Here is a 15,970-nt window from a genome sequence, read left to right on the forward strand (position 1 = left end):
GGAGCAATGAAGTTACCATCAATGTTTATATCCAATTCAGTATTATTTGAACTTTTTTACCTTTCTCAAATTAATGTACACTGTTTATCTGTATGCAGAGAATGTCTATTATCTAAAAACCAATAGTTCATTTGAGAAGTAGCTTTACTTATTTTGCCCCTCAAAGATGATTGATGTATCATCAGCAAATTAGATAACAATTCCCTGATTTATTTGTAATGGTAAATGATTAAAATCAATCAGAAATTGTAGTTAAACAAAGTTGGATAGTTCATATACATCTATTATATTGGTGTTCTTCAAATTTTTAATAATATCCACAATTTGTTGCTCTCAGTTTGGAAATAAAATGGTAGACATTATGCAGGGTAATTTGGTATCACACAATTATCACACTTTATTTAGAAATAATATAGTTTTATGTTTCACACAAATTCTCACACAAAATAATATTAGGCAGCCAAAAAGAACAGTGTATCTGAAAATGTCAATGTTACATATAGTAAATAAGTATATGAAAAGGTAAATAAGTATACAAAAGGAAATAAAAAGCACTGTGTACAACATTGAGCTACATAACCTCTTGTCAATCGTTTCAATTTAAACACATATGCATGCATGAAGAACAAAGACCGGTTTACTCTTTTTTAAATAGTTCCTTCAGAAACTCCATTTTCTCTTTTTGCCTTCTTTCTTTTGCTGCCTCCCTTAATGTATGTAGTTCATGCAGTAAATCACTTAACTCCTTTATCTTGTTGTGCCGTTTCTTCTTCACGATGGGAGATGGAGATTGGCATGAGGATGAGGATGAAAATGATGATGATGGAGACGACATGGGTCCTGCATCAAAATTCTCTGATGTGGGAATGGGTTTAGAGTTCAATATGACTTTATCAACTCCCCTCATTACATCTGGTACAAGAGAGTCGTCAACTGCTGCGATGGCCCTGTACTCTGTTTCAAAAGGCACAGCTTCCCGCGTTGAACCTGATGTACTATTATTTGTCATTGCTAGTTTCTTCCGTTTCATGATAGTTTTGAACCGGTTCTGGCACTGGATACCGGTCCTCTTGATTGATAAAATATTCTCAATATCACTGGCAATCTGCTCCCACATTACTTTCTTTGTGCGAAACCGCTTCATAGGCCCCACCTTGTCAAGGTGTGCAGCATATTTATCGAGCAATAATTTAGTTTCCGGCTCTTTCCACTCTGCATCTGAAACAAATACATTGATTCCACACTCACCTGGAAAGTGTTCACAACCACTTGCAATAGTGAAGTGGTTTCACAATGAAAATATGCAAATTCAGTTCTGTTGCATGCAATTGCAAATATAATGATATATCTTTTAATAGCACTTTCACAGTGCAGTACAGTGTAAACTAATTCATTTTAAAGAAATTACATTACAATTGCAATGTTCATGGCATACATAGGATCATTGACAATTAGTGTGACAGCACTGAAATGATGATAGGTAATGTTAAACTACAACAATTGCCAACAAACATGAGATCGGACACCAATACTTTCATCGCTACAGGATGAAAATGTTTGAGGGTACATTTAATATTCTGTGTAATGGCACTTAAGGGCAGGTAAGAGGAACCACTTTTCCCAATACGCATGGCTGTCATCCCTAGAGAATTGTACCAATGAATTTGAGATTTCACTTAAACCTTTTGCACCCTCTATCAATGAATCTATTGCTGTTTGACACGACATTTACTGGCAGAAGTTGGCCTACAACATGAACTTCCAGCCCTACGAGTGTCATGTGAGAAACATCAAGTAGCTGTATAGACTTGCTACATGTCAATATAAACCATCAAACAATATGTTGTAATATGTATGTTAAATATATAAAAAAAATTTATTTCGTATCAATTTTGTGAAAGCAGTAGCCACAGTATAGTTTGATTCGGTAGTTATTTACACTAAAAATGCCATATAAACCGGTATCACTTATACGAATTACATTTAACATACAAGAGTATTTTGTATAAACTGTTTTACAATATACATCTGAAATTAGTTATGTAGCTGGCACACACTACCTGCATAATTCAATATTTACTGAATACAAAGCTGCACGCCATGTATTTTGTGAATAGTTAACTGCTGATCTTATGACTGTGTAATTGGAAACAAGAATTGTGTAGCTACTAGATATACTATGGAATTTCAAAATTTTTAACATCAAAATATTGTTTATATAATTATACACCTTGCCTGTCATGCCAACATTAACAATGTTAAAAAAGGATGTTTGGTAGGCAATTGATGACAAAGTTTTTTCAAACTGTACATCTGAGGTCAAGCTCAATGTGCTACATGAAGAAAATATATGGCCATAATACCGCACAACTGTGACGTATATAAATAAGGGTGCTTCTTTGAACAAAATTAACCAGAGAACCAATACTAATGCAATACAGTAAAGTTTATTTTTGCAAATATTATGAAGGAGCACACATGCACCTAGAACTGGTTGTAAACATGAATGATAAATCTGGCCACATAAACTTTCAGATACACACAGTGAACTATATAAATATACTATGGCATAGGTCTCAATTGCAATACCACATACCACACATTTTCACCCCCCCCCCCCCCCCCCCCCCCCCCATCAACCTTCCTAATTTATGTTTTCCCCTAAAGTTTAAAACAGACATAACACAGACAAACAGAAAAAAATAATACCTGCATTTATGCCAGCTTCTTTTGAGGTACCTGGATGGATTCCAACATCATCTGGTGTGGTTTGCATCTCCATGGAGATTCCAAGAACATCATCTGACTTTGCATCTGAAACAATGTTATTTATTGTATTGTGTGTTCCACTGATTCTTAAACTTAACAAAACTCAGGGATGTAGAACAAGTCAGAACAAAATTAATAAAATATATATAGTAATTGAAATAAAACACAGTAATTATAACCTTCAAACAGATACCAAAAAAGCAATTATACAATGGCAATTGCCAATATATAAGTTATTTATAATATATCTAAATCATGGTGGCAGAAAAGATGACAACTGTACAACACAACAATTAGTATATTTACTAGACTGAAAAAAATAGAATGATAGTTATGATTCTGTGGTACTACACCTCAGTTGGTCAAGTCAAAACCATATAATTGCTAGCCTTCTTTTGTCGTTATTAAAACTATGTTAACACTTTTTATCTTTTCTGGATAAATAATATAAATAATAAAGTTTAACCTCACAATTGGGCCTTTGCCCGGTGGCCTCTCGTCCCTCCAACGCTAATCCACCAGCCCCTCTCACAGTCACCAATTCCTCGCTAGAACATTCCACTCCCTCACAGTCCTCACAAGCATACACTGTCTGCCCCTCTCCGTTCTCCTCCACACCCTTTGAATCTATTGGTTTCTCTACCCTTAAACACTCCCTTAGCTAGACTGCAGAGCAACCCTCCCCAACCAGCCTCACATTTTACCATCCTGTACATCCTGACCATGCTTTCTATTCTCCTCCTGTCCTTCAGTGGTTTCCATCCCATTTCCTTCATCATCACTGATGGCCTATCGTTTCTTTCCTCCTCACCATCCTGTCCATATATTTTCCATTTATTGATCACCCATCTCGCTGCCCTTCTCTGTATCTTTTCTAGTTCTTGTACCTTCACTTACACATATGGATCCCACTCTGCAGCAACATATTCCAACATTGGCAGAACCATTGTACAATATGCTTTTTTACTTCACTTCCCCACTGACTACATTCAACACCCTTCCGAGCAGGCCATAAGCCCTCCATCCCTTTATAACCACTCTTTCTACCTGTTTTGCCCACCTCAAATCAGCCTGTAATACAACCCCCAAGATATTTATATTCTGTGGCTTCCCCTATCTCTTGCCCACCCCATCTCACCAACTTTTAGTTTCACGCACATTCATTTTCTGAATTTACTTCTAGCCATTATTCTTCTTAAGACAGCATACTTCACTGTGTTATTTAACATTTACATATTGTTTACACTTCAACCGCACAATTTTTGTGGATTTTAAGACCGGTAACACCATGGGATTTGTTGGGGAGTTTTCAGAATTCCACAAAATACCTCTTGGTGGAAGATAAAGCTACTTCTGGAGACTGGACAACTATCATATTTGCCAACTTTATTAAACTGTGTCCCTTTACTTCACAATTACTGAATAATTTGATCACACATTTGGGACACGCTTTCATCTTCGCAATTCGTCTGACTTCAACTATGAGGATCAAATCGTTTGGTGTTTTTGAAAATATAACCTTACATTTTATTTAGAAATATTACAAAATATATTAACGTCATACCAACAATCGGTGCGTCGCATGTCGTCGCTCCAATTGTCCTCAGAGTGGCCGCAGGAATAGCAACTTCCATTTCTACGCCTATAACAGAACCATTAACCAGAGCTATGCATCAGTGACTTGTGGATGTTATGTTATTTACAGTATATCATTAACATATTAAACACTTACCAGACATTAGCACCTTACACTGGAAACTTCCACTGCTTAATTGTTCGCCAATGCTTACCACAAGCATTTCTTCATTCATTTTGATTTAGGTTATCAGTACACACTTCGCTTGTTTTGCACTTTTCCCGCGTCACCTTCCACTTGTTAGAGGAAGACCAATATGCACTCATTTGGGTCAGTCACGTGACAGTTGCACATTTTTGGTTTTCGGGTCGCACTGGGTGCGCACCAGGTGCGCCACCAAACGGTCAAGTGGAAAACGCCATTTAGATTTAGCAAAAAAAATTGTGGGGTGTGTTTGGAGTGATATTAATCTTTTGTATTTCATATGAAATAATTTACATGTAAATTGCAGTCATGGATAATTTCAGAATGTGTGTTTGCTACAGAATTGTTTAACAAAAACTTATGACTTCGCAAGATAGAACTTCTAAAACTGTTTGACAGGACTAAATGTTATTGGATGTATTATGTTTGTAGGAAAACAATAAGGCTCCTGATATTGCTCAGCGTTCATTGAATAAAAGCATGTTTGATGTGAACAACACCTAATGAACTTCATTTTCTGGTTTAATTAATTTGTCATTGCTTTGTTTATCTTCAAATAGCAAACATTCCATAGCTTGTCAGATCACTCATTCTTTCATTGTATTGTTTTCTTTCTCTGGTTTTTCACTAAATTGAAACTAAATAAATAACTCTGGTCATATTGCAAAGAGTTGTCCCGTGTTACATTCACAAGTAATTGTCGATGTTCTTATTATATTTACATATTTGTGCATTTTATAATTTTTAATATGTTTTGTGGTCATAATTGGGCCACAGTGATTTAATGCAGTTTAACAAAAAAAAAACCTGAACCTAACCACAGTTGTTTTCAACATGAATAGAAAATATGTAGCATATCAAACTAAGTAATTCAGATGCATGGAAAAGTTACAAATGTGTTTGTATACTTATGTAACAAGCAAGTGCACCCATGTGATATATTGGGGGGTGGGGGGGGGGGGAAGTGAGATCTGGAGGTATATGGTGTTTTAAATATTTTGGAAGACAAATGGTGATTTGTAAGTAGGTACATATATTTAAAATCTTCTACGTGAAAATATTTCAGTGTTGGATGACTTATACGTAACTACATTTTTGTCTTTCTCTATCAGGGGGGGGGGGGGGGGGTTATGCCCCAGGTATGGGTGCCCATGGTAACAAGTAATAATCTAGTGATGTAAAATATGTCTTGTTAGCTCCAAATGAAGTATTTAGGGAGTCATGCTTAGTTTTACCTCAATTTATAACCTGTATTTGTCTACCACACACCAAAATTTATACTAAGCATCATCATCCACTGTTTCCAGCCTGTGGCTGGGTCAGCCAAGTGGGTCTTGTGACTTTGTCAATTTAACAATCACATTAAAGTGTGATGATATTGAAAGCCTTGCAGTTTATATTTTATTCGTACAATTATATAGTAATGTATGTGTGTGTGTATGTATATATATATATACACACACACACACATACATACATATGCCATATAAATTTCAGAGATAAAGAAAATATGGTATTAATTTTCATGGCTAGCTGCCACACTAATTCTTTTTATCCAGGATTTTGTGCGAAATGACTTTTATAAAAAAAAAACTAATGGCAACAGTATAGTAAATAAATTTAACATTTAATAGAGGTGGTATTAACCAACATGTAAATAATGTTATATCATTTACATAAATATCTTGGTAACAAAATTTATTTATGTACATATTTCATTAAGGAGACAACGCTAAACCATTTGAAACTTCGCAAATATGTAAAATTACAGAAAAAATATTAAATTACTTTTTATGTAAATTAATGTAATAAATGATCAGCTACAAGTTGGGAAAACAATTCCTACACATTTGCATTGAAAAAAGCAATTAAAGCAAAATAGTAATGAGAAAATGCCTGTAGTAAAAAATAAAGTTTTGTGTATTTTTGTCAGCTTTTTATTTATCTTTCAAATATGTGTTCATTATAAAACATACTTGAAGTGCCTATTTATGTTGATGAAATATTTAGAAAGAAATATCATGTCAATTGATGTAGTTTGTATGACAGAACATAGTGACTAATTGTATTTCTTTTATAGCTTCTTACTCACCACAATTTATAATAGGCATAAGTAAATGTAGATTATTATGGATTACCAATATATTTTGTTAAATACTGAATTTTGATGTAATGAATTATGTTCTGGGATCAGATTTGGATTGTTGAAATATTTCTGATGAATTATTTGAGAAAAATTACCTTGTTACTGTTTCTAGCAGTAAAGAATTATGATGAGAGTATACAGACTGCATCTAATAAAATGAAAACAATTTAAGATATGGAGAAATGTGTTATGTGCATGAAAAATAATGAAAATCTGTTAAATTAATGGTGACTTCGAAATGCAAATCATCAATATAATCACGAGTACATTTAGTAATAAATTTAATAGTCACAAAAATAAATATTGCAAGTTTTAAAAGATGTTACACTCCTAGGATACAAACACTTGCCGACAATGAAATATTTTTCACAGTAAATTATTATGTTTATTTGGCTCAGTGGTTTGTACGTAGTTATGGATTACAAGTTTCCAGATTTAAATCCTGTCACTTAAGAATTATTTTAAGTAGGTACATAAATTTTTACTACATTTTAACACACTAGAGTTATAGTGGATTATATTATTGATGGTCATTTGTTCACATAATTGTTGTAATTACTATTAGCTTGGTCATTTTTCACTAGGTGGTCTTACAACATTTATATATTTTTTACTTGTAACAAAAAATTAATCTTACAAACACAATCAAGGAGATTAATTACGAACATGTAAATAAACATTTATATTGATACAAATTAAGTGTATATGTTTGTTTGCATGCTGGTTTTTTTTTATATACAAATGTACAATTTTATTCTACACAAATAAAGTTTTGCACTTTTAACCTTTGAAACTAGAGGAATGTCACTGTCTACACATTTAAAAAACCTGCCTCTTTTTCTACCTCTTACAGCAGAAGTTTGGCATTTTGTGGTGAAATTTTTTGTAACTAACAGTTCAAAATATGATTACTACTGTGAACATCTGATCACAAAATAAAAAAAACTATTCTCATGCTCCATCTTCTACCAGTAGTTTAATTTTCTGACAAATTAAAAAAAATATATTTTTTTATTCTAGTTACTCTCGTTCAAAAAAAAATTATGTTTGTCTAAACTGCAAATGATGTTTATGTGATACTGTTTCTCATTAACGGATTAGTACAATTTTACGTTCCAATGTTAAGAGATGAAATAAAATTACCCAGCGATGTATCATGTAATAAAGACTTTGAACAATGGTCTGTGATATTTGTGATTTAAGCCACATATTTGCGGACCACTTGTTGGAAAGTATCACAAGGTAGGAATAAAGTGTTTCAGTGTTTTAGGCATGTTTTCTTCCAGAAGAAGTGTTCAGGTAAATCAGAAACTGAGTATGCCTTACTGCCTGCACTATGGTGCGTAAGTAGTGGCCGTAGTGGGAAAGGAGCATATTTAGGAATACCAGCTTGGAAACATGTACCTGCCAAGAATGCCAAAATACCAAAATATTTTTATCATGGTAAATGATCTGGGAGTTTGTGTTGCAATTTTAATTTGAGATTTTACATCAAAATTTAATAGTATATGTGGTAATTTTGGAGACTATTAGTTTTTGGTAAATAAGTTGAGTAAGGATTAAAATGAAAGAATTTAAGCAGGGAAATACATATCTTTTAAAGAATTAATTACTTTAAAAAAATAATTGTGTTATTATTGTACACTAATAAATCTTTCACTTAGAGCTACCATTTTCAGAATTACAGATCCTAGTTAACCTAGCAAACCTTTCACATAGTGATCATTTACCATGTTACTCAGGAGTTACCATTCTTAAGAATTACAGCTGATGGAAAGGGACATGGTTAATAGTAGGCCAGACAGCTTTAGAGTGCAGTTTAATTTTTTTTACTTAAATTAATAATTATAAATGACAGGTCTGTAATAAAATTTTCTATGCAAAATTACTAGCTCACTTAATATGAAATTAATGGTAGGAAGAGGGAGTGGTGACATGGAGTACGTACCACAGGGGAGTGCCATGGGGCCCTTGCTGTTCATAATGAAAGATGTCTGGGAAAGCATGATGAGTAGATTAAAAAAAAAATATATTGGACGGTCAAGAAGGGAGTAGGGGTCTGGGGTTAACTGCTATGACACTAAAGGAGAGAAATAAAAGTCAATGAAAAGGCATCTTCCATGTTGGTGATAACCAGATATGGAATACGCCACAGGAATTTGGGACTCGTACCTAGCGATGGACATTTAAGAGTTATAAAGGTACAATGCAATGTTGTGAGATAAGTGACAAATATCGGAGGAGAAACGATGACGGAAGAAGGAAGATGCATAGACCATCAGTGATGATGATGGAGCTTGTGTGGGACACACTGTAAAGGAGGAGAAAGAAAGAATGGTGAAATAGGTTAAGGCAATTAAAGAGAGGGGATTTTGGAAAGCTCAGAGATAGGTAAAGGGCAGAGGGATCACATGTGGAAGATCCACAGGTTAGAATGCAATGGATTAGACAAAATCATATTACTGCACACAAATATAAAATTTGGTAGTTAAAGGGCCATTAAATATTCTTAGAATATTTTTTGGAGGATAGTCATTACCATAAAACTTGTTATATTGTATGATATTTAATACACTTACAAAGTTTGTTTACTACTGCAAATGAACATAACATGTTGAAACTTAAACATCTAGCAAGGAAGCAAAATGTAATATTGAATATAATTACTTATCAATGGTAACAAGCATAAACAAACTAGCATTAAATAACACAATGTTGTGAATATTGCAAGAACAGCACGCATCACAATGTTTACCAACAACACCAGTTTAGATTTTAAAATACACATTTGAGCCTAATTTACGATTAAATAACTGACAACATAACAAAGATTAAATATATTACTAGCGGAAACACGTGATACATTTAACCTGTACATAAATTACATCAGTCTATGTGAATCGGAAAATTTAAGAAAGTGCCATTTAGACACGTGATTAATTTGAATTCCCGCGGCAATATGGTCTAGCATGTACGTCAGACGCGATTGACCAATAACAGTAAAATAGCGGGATGAGATGACCTGGTATCTAATGACCTTGGGTAAATAATACATATACGATACAACTATAGTTTAAAATCTAGAGGATTAAAAGTAACGAAAAAAATGTACCCGTATGTATTCGTTACTATAACAATTAGTACTCGTTACTTTCGTATCGTTACGGTACTCATTACTTCTGATACCGCATAACCTGCTATGTTATGTTACAGCAACGAATCGAGTCGTATTGCATACGCGTACAGTATGACGTCGCGTAAATAATAATAAATCGAATATTAACATTTAACAATATTTGATAATTAACAGTTTTTGTTAACCAAGAAACAATTAAATCTCATTAGAGCGGCTTTATTATATCTATTTTAAGATAAGAATAAAAAACGTGAAAATACGCGATAATAAAAAACAAAACATACATACCTATTTCTAATTTGTAAAAAATTCTTTCTTACGTTTCTGTTCCAATCTGAAACTTTGTCTACACAGTAAAAAACTTGTACGACGAATTTCCAAATTATACTTTACTTAATAAACAAACATCGTTCTTTAAAACGTACGTTTTAAAATTCATCGAATAATAATAATTACACTATATTTTAACATTTAAATTTGAATAACAATACCAAACCTGCATTTACAATACATTATTTACTACACAAATAAGTGCCATCGTCAGGTATTGAAATGTAAATTACAAACGGCGATTACTCCTAAACTAGTTGGAATTTCGTATCTCCGCCTTTTGAAATAACAAAGGAAAGTTTAGAGCACTGAATAAAAGTATTTTGGGATTTTTATTATTTTTTTTTAAGGAAGAGACCACACTCGTTTTGCAAATTTTGTATTTTAATAAAAAAAATGGTGTATTGTCAAACTACTTACAAACAGGCATTATCAGGGTTTTGCTGGTCATTAATAAAATTCATCATACATTCCATTTTTTAAAAAGTCGGGCCTATACAAAAATAAGTAGATATTCTTTAGACTACATTCATACAAATAATAAAATTTAACTTACTATTCCAATAACGTTTCCGAACTGATCTTTGTGATCCTTTTTTTTTTTTTTTTTTGAGAATGTCGTCTTCCACAAAATGTTTTTCGCATACATAATGGGATCTTTTAAGGACAAACTTGTCTCGTGGAATTGCTTTCTGCCACAATTGCCTAACATTGTCATCATTGGGAACTCGGAATATCGCAACTTTCTCGTCCGACTTTGCCTGATAATTTGTTTTGCATCCAGGTGCAACACAATGGTTAAGCATTTTCACAATTACAATAATACACGCTTATTCTCTTTACTAACAATCAATGCTCCTTGCTCACAATGAAGTTCCCGTCTTCCCGCCAATGCTAATGTGGAAACTATACTACGTAACCTAATTTAAGTACCTCATTTATGAAATAATTCCCAAACTTATAAAACAAAAACACATCCAATTTAATACTGTATCGATATCTGGAGATTAATGCATTTTTAACATTTAAATGAAAATTTAAATGATTATTATGTAGAATTGTTCATAACAACAAAGGTTAAAATACCACCACGGAACAACCAGCGCTACAGGTCAGATGGCGGAGCGGAGAGGAACTACGGAGACATTACGTGTGCCACTTTTGCATGCTGGCCTGGGTGGGGAGTGTCCAGACCTCCCCTTCTTAGACCATGCTTTTGACGGACGGACGGATGGAATTTTTCTGACCATCATATTGGCTGCAGGTCATGTGATTGACGGATGACAGCCAGATGGTGGCGACGGGCTATTGTAATTCCGGCCTAACTCAAACGCAGTCTTAGTAACACCCAAACATTTACAGCAAACTAAAATAAGTAGATGGCCGTTTATACTTTGGTCGAAAACGTAATAAAAAAGCATTGATCATACACAACTATTTTTATATTCTTTCCCAACTCTGTCATATCACGCACAATTTGATATACATAAAACACTACAGGTAATTTTAGCTTATGAACTTACCTATCACTGAAGAACCACCAGTGCACAAACAGCGAAACCAAACAATGCACGTAAACATCCATCACGCCATAATGTACCAATAAGTACGGCCTAAAAATATTTGTCCTCTTCTATTGTCACGTTGTTTGCGAAATAAACTTGCTTCTTAAATAGGCCTAATGCTATTCACTTTCCTGTAACTCATTATGCTTCAATATACTTTAAAATAATAACATCGGTCGAACACGGGTAATAACATCCACACATACGAATCCGGCCGGCAGCCATTACCAAAACTAGTGAAGCCGTCGTCGGTGCTCCCTCTGAGAGCACAGGCCGTTATGTGTCCTCAACACCTGATCAGTGCTGTGCCACGAACACGCCCGCGCGGGCAACGTAGTGCAGTGCCCCGAACGGCGTGACGTCAGTCACGGACTCCTACGTGTGCAAAGCGCCCGGCCGGGTGTGGCACTGCGCAAATAAGTAATCTGTTCATGCATTCGATAAAACAAGCAAAAACTAAAACTTGTAAAATAACCAATAATTATTGTCAATTAAATAATCATTTTGTAAACTAATATCGTTCACAAAACTGGCCGAAATCATCTTCCCGCGCTCCGCAGTTTCCCACGGAATTTTCCCCCTCCCTGGCCCCAGTGGCCAGGGAGGTTAGTCAGTCGCCATCCAGGACTCGCCAGGGCCGGCAGCCCGCGCACGGGGAGCCTTCATCTTTCGTGCCAATCTCACCATTAACAGCAATAGGTAATTATAGTCAAACCGTTTCAACAGCTCCCCGGTCGGCCCTAACCGGCCGTACGATATTTCGTGCGGTCTTTCAATATAAGGTGTGACTCGCCACCGAGTCTTTCTTGTGCTACGTAAATTATTTAGGCGGCCCGCTGTGGCGCCTGCGCCTCACGCTATTGAAACTCCCCACGGGGAATTAGTTCATCGCCCACGCGGGGCGGCACTGTGCCAAACGCGAGACTAAGTTTAAGGACGATTCATCAACTGGGACATGCGACGGTCACGGACGCGATATCCCGCCGTGCCCGTACCCAGCATAACGTGGCCCTAGCCACCACGCGGAGTAGCCGCCATTGTGTGCTGACCACCTGAGTGGGACACGTGAACTCGGCCCGAACCCGGGACTAGCCCTAGTGACTATAGTGTATTGTTTTTGTATTAAGTAACTTTGTATGACCAGTCGTAAACGTATTTCAAGTTACGTCCCGCACAAACTTTCACGTGTGCAGATACAGGCTTGCCGCTCACCCGAGCATTCATCTCGCAACTCACCGGGTAACTACCCCTCTTAACGTACTAGCCGCCGGACTACCGAGCGACCGTAACGAGTACCGCCAATTGAGTGTGGTGTAGGCTGAGTGGAGGTCGACAATGATGCGGCCAGTCGCGTGAGAGTGCCATATGTGACGTAACGAAGTGTAACGTGTGCGACGTAATAAATCAGTTAAACGTACGTGTGCGTTTTCTCTAATACGGCGTCCTGGGAGGCCATAACAGCCCGGGGAGCCCTTTGCCGACGCGTCCCTGCCTGCAACCACGAGGCCAGGAACCCCGCCCTTGAGATACAAATTATTTAAAACCTTTTAATTTAACTTAATTTCAAAACAGGCAGCGGGGACGGCGTAACTAGAATATAGTATTATTTATTCCACAAATTACTGAAGTCTAATAGTATTTGCTATTTTCTCATCCACATCAACATACTACTCAAAACAAATAAAAACTAGCGATGTTTTGAGAAAATTCGGTATAGTACAAATGATAGTAAAATCTCCAAATTTGCTATCTAAACAATTCAATCTACCACACACACATTGTGCACAAATTGCACAAATTAGGCTGTCTACATGCTGCTGGTCCGAAGCATTTGCTTTTGTCTACATCGAGTTGTTTTCATTAAAATTCTTCTGCTAGATTGACATATGCATAGATTTTTTTGTTTAAATAGTTTTGAAATTTAAGTTTGCCTTTTTGGAAGTAATTGTGGTTTTCATTCCTGTTCGTAGCAATAGTGTTTTAGCGTAGTTATTATTATAAATTAGTTAATTTTTCGTGGCATTTGATTGCTTTGAAGATGAATTCGTACAACATTAATGATTACGTACTTCTGAATTTTGCTTTTATTTTATTGACATCAACATTCCTGTTGTTGCATCGTGGCCGAAACAGAAGAAGATATTGGGCTCACGAAATATGTGGCACTCGGGAGACAGAAGGCAAGTATGCCACTTTTTTTCTGCGTTGCCTGAACACCAGCCATGACAAGTTTTTTGCCTATACAAGAATGGAAGTTTGGCAGTTCAAGCGATTGTTACAGGAGGTTAAGCCCCTTCTGTTGCGTCGCAGCAAACGTGCCTTACCACCACAATTACGTCTGGCTATTACAATAAAGTAAGTGATAAATATTTTCATGGTTTATGCCTGTAACACTTTTCAGGTTTCTTGACACATACAAACTGTTACTTTTGTAGGTTTTAATACTTGTAGTGGTGATAACATGCATGGAATGCTTAAGCTTAATGTGACATAGAAGACAACCAACAAAAATTATTTTCTTTTTTATATACTTATCACATGGAGGCACTATGCAATCGCTAGCCTGGAATTACCGTGTGGGAAAGTCAACTGCCTGGATAGTGGTTCTTGAGACATTGACGCCGACCGCCAATGCTCCTCTATGTCGCATAGACCGCTATGCCTCATCAACGTCTCGCAAAAGCGTGTGCACCGAACGCGCTCGTGCGCGCAGCAAAGTGTAGTTCGTGCGACGAGGCGAACGCCATGCAACGAGTGCTGCGCCGGCAGAAGGATCCGGCCGGGTGTGGCATATCCCTCCGCCGCACTACAACAAATTAATTTATGTATATTTTTTCGCAGGTTTTTATTAAAAATTATTTTTCATCAATTAATATTTCAGTCCTTGCAAAATCATGTTTCACTTTGCGATTTGTCCCGAACCTGGCCGGTTCAGTTTCCCGCGAAATTCACACGTTTCCGCGAGAGGGCTGGCGGGGGAGGGGGGTCGCGCGCGGCGACACCGTCAGTGTCCTATAGGAGCTCCAACAGGCCGGCAGCCTGCGCGCAACGCGGAACCATCAACCTTTGCTTTCACCGACATGTAGTTTTCAATAGTGCAATATCTTTTCAAACTTTTACGTACAGTTCCGCGGTCGGCCTCCATCTACCATGAGGTATTTAACTTAATTAAATCAGTGCTCCAAGATGAGTGTTCTACGTCATACGTAAGTACTGTGGGAAGTTTACGAGAATTTACGTCGGCGCTTCACGCCCCAACTTAGCCTACTTAGTTTTGGCCCGCACGGGGCAGCCAGCAGGCGACGCGTGCCGTCGAACGTAATAATGATTCAGTCCCTGGGGCACATCTAGGTATCACGTAGAGTCGCCGGACACGGGCCTACGTGCCACTAGCCCAGTTTATTGTTATGTAGTAGTGAAATAGTTGCTCGTCAAAGTGTTATCTGTCACGTTAGGGTTTATGTATCACTGTTGTACGGCATTGTGCCGCCAAATGTATTAACGATTCAGTCCCTGGGACACATCTAGGTATCACGTAGAGTCGCCGGAGACACGGGCCTACGTGCCACTAGCCCAGTTTATTAAGTGTTAGGTAATAGTGAAGTGTATTGTTCGTCAAGATATTGTTCGTCATGTCAGTGTATTTTTGTAACTATCGCATCACGTGTACAAGTCCGCCCCTCACGCGCATTAAAATCGTGAGCCGCCACTGAGGAAGTGAGCTGCGCGTGTGACTAGTCGCGTCAGGCAAACCGTTACAGCCAGAAAGGGCAGCACCATGTATTGGGCTGTGCTGTATTAAATTCACCAAATATCTTCCAGAAACTTTGTGTTATTCTTCAGGCGTCCCGAGTGGCCATAACAGCTCGGGGGGCCCTACTGCGTTAACCCCTACCTCTAGCCACAAGGCCGAACCTTCCCTGAGATCACGAACCCGAGCAAAAATCACGTCTAAATAGTCAGAGGTAGCGGGGACGGCATCAAATTGTACTGCAATTTGGGAGGTCATAGGCAAACAATACGTGAAAGTTCCAACAACAGATGCAGAGTGGATTGAGATTGTTGACACTTTCTGGAACGTTTGGAACTTTCCTAACTGCATTGGTGCTATTGATGGTAAACACGTGGCCATTAATGCTCCTTCAGGATCTGGGAGCGAGTATTTCAACTACAAGGTATTCCACAGTGTGGTTTTAATGGCTGCATGTGATGCACTGTACAAATTCACTTGGGTGGATGTTGGA

The 15,970-nt window shown here is 37.0% G+C and overlaps 1 protein-coding gene across 3 annotated transcripts; it reads right to left on the reverse strand.

The window, feature by feature from the left end:
* Positions 1–233: 233 nt before the first annotated feature.
* Positions 234–9,944, reverse strand: LOC134537953 (uncharacterized). 3 transcript variants are annotated; one of them, XM_063378964.1, is made up of 5 exons: positions 9,808–9,944; positions 4,502–4,641; positions 4,334–4,411; positions 2,710–2,814; positions 234–1,218 (listed from the first exon to the last, which is right to left on the reverse strand). In XM_063378964.1, exons 2-5 carry the CDS (start codon positions 4,578–4,580, stop codon positions 638–640), a joined length of 843 nt encoding a protein of 280 aa, XP_063235034.1. In that variant the 5' UTR covers positions 4,581–4,641; positions 9,808–9,944; the 3' UTR covers positions 234–637. The 3 variants fall into 3 exon arrangements, with proteins under 3 accessions (XP_063235034.1, XP_063235035.1, XP_063235033.1); XM_063378965.1 differs by lacking the exon at positions 4,502–4,641 and having other exon boundaries at positions 9,808–9,938; XM_063378963.1 differs by lacking the exon at positions 9,808–9,944 and having other exon boundaries at positions 4,502–6,154.
* Positions 9,945–15,970: the final 6,026 nt, after the last annotated feature.

The sequence above is a fragment of the Bacillus rossius genome, chromosome 12 (assembly GCF_032445375.1).
Source record: "Bacillus rossius redtenbacheri isolate Brsri chromosome 12, Brsri_v3, whole genome shotgun sequence".
In the NCBI taxonomy this organism is placed as follows: Eukaryota; Metazoa; Arthropoda; class Insecta; order Phasmatodea; family Bacillidae; genus Bacillus; species Bacillus rossius.

Coding starts and splice junctions, on each gene's coding strand:
- LOC134537953 (XM_063378964.1), bottom strand. CDS start 4,580: ATGAATGAAGAAATGCTTGTGGTAAGCATTGGCGAACAATTAAGCAGT. Junction 4,412..4,501: donor GTGTAAGGTGCTAATGTCTG/GTAAGTGTTTAA, acceptor GTTCTGTTATAG/GCGTAGAAATGGAAGTTGCT. Junction 1,219..2,709: donor AGAAGCTGGCATAAATGCAG/GTATTATTTTTT, acceptor TATTTGTTTCAG/ATGCAGAGTGGAAAGAGCCG.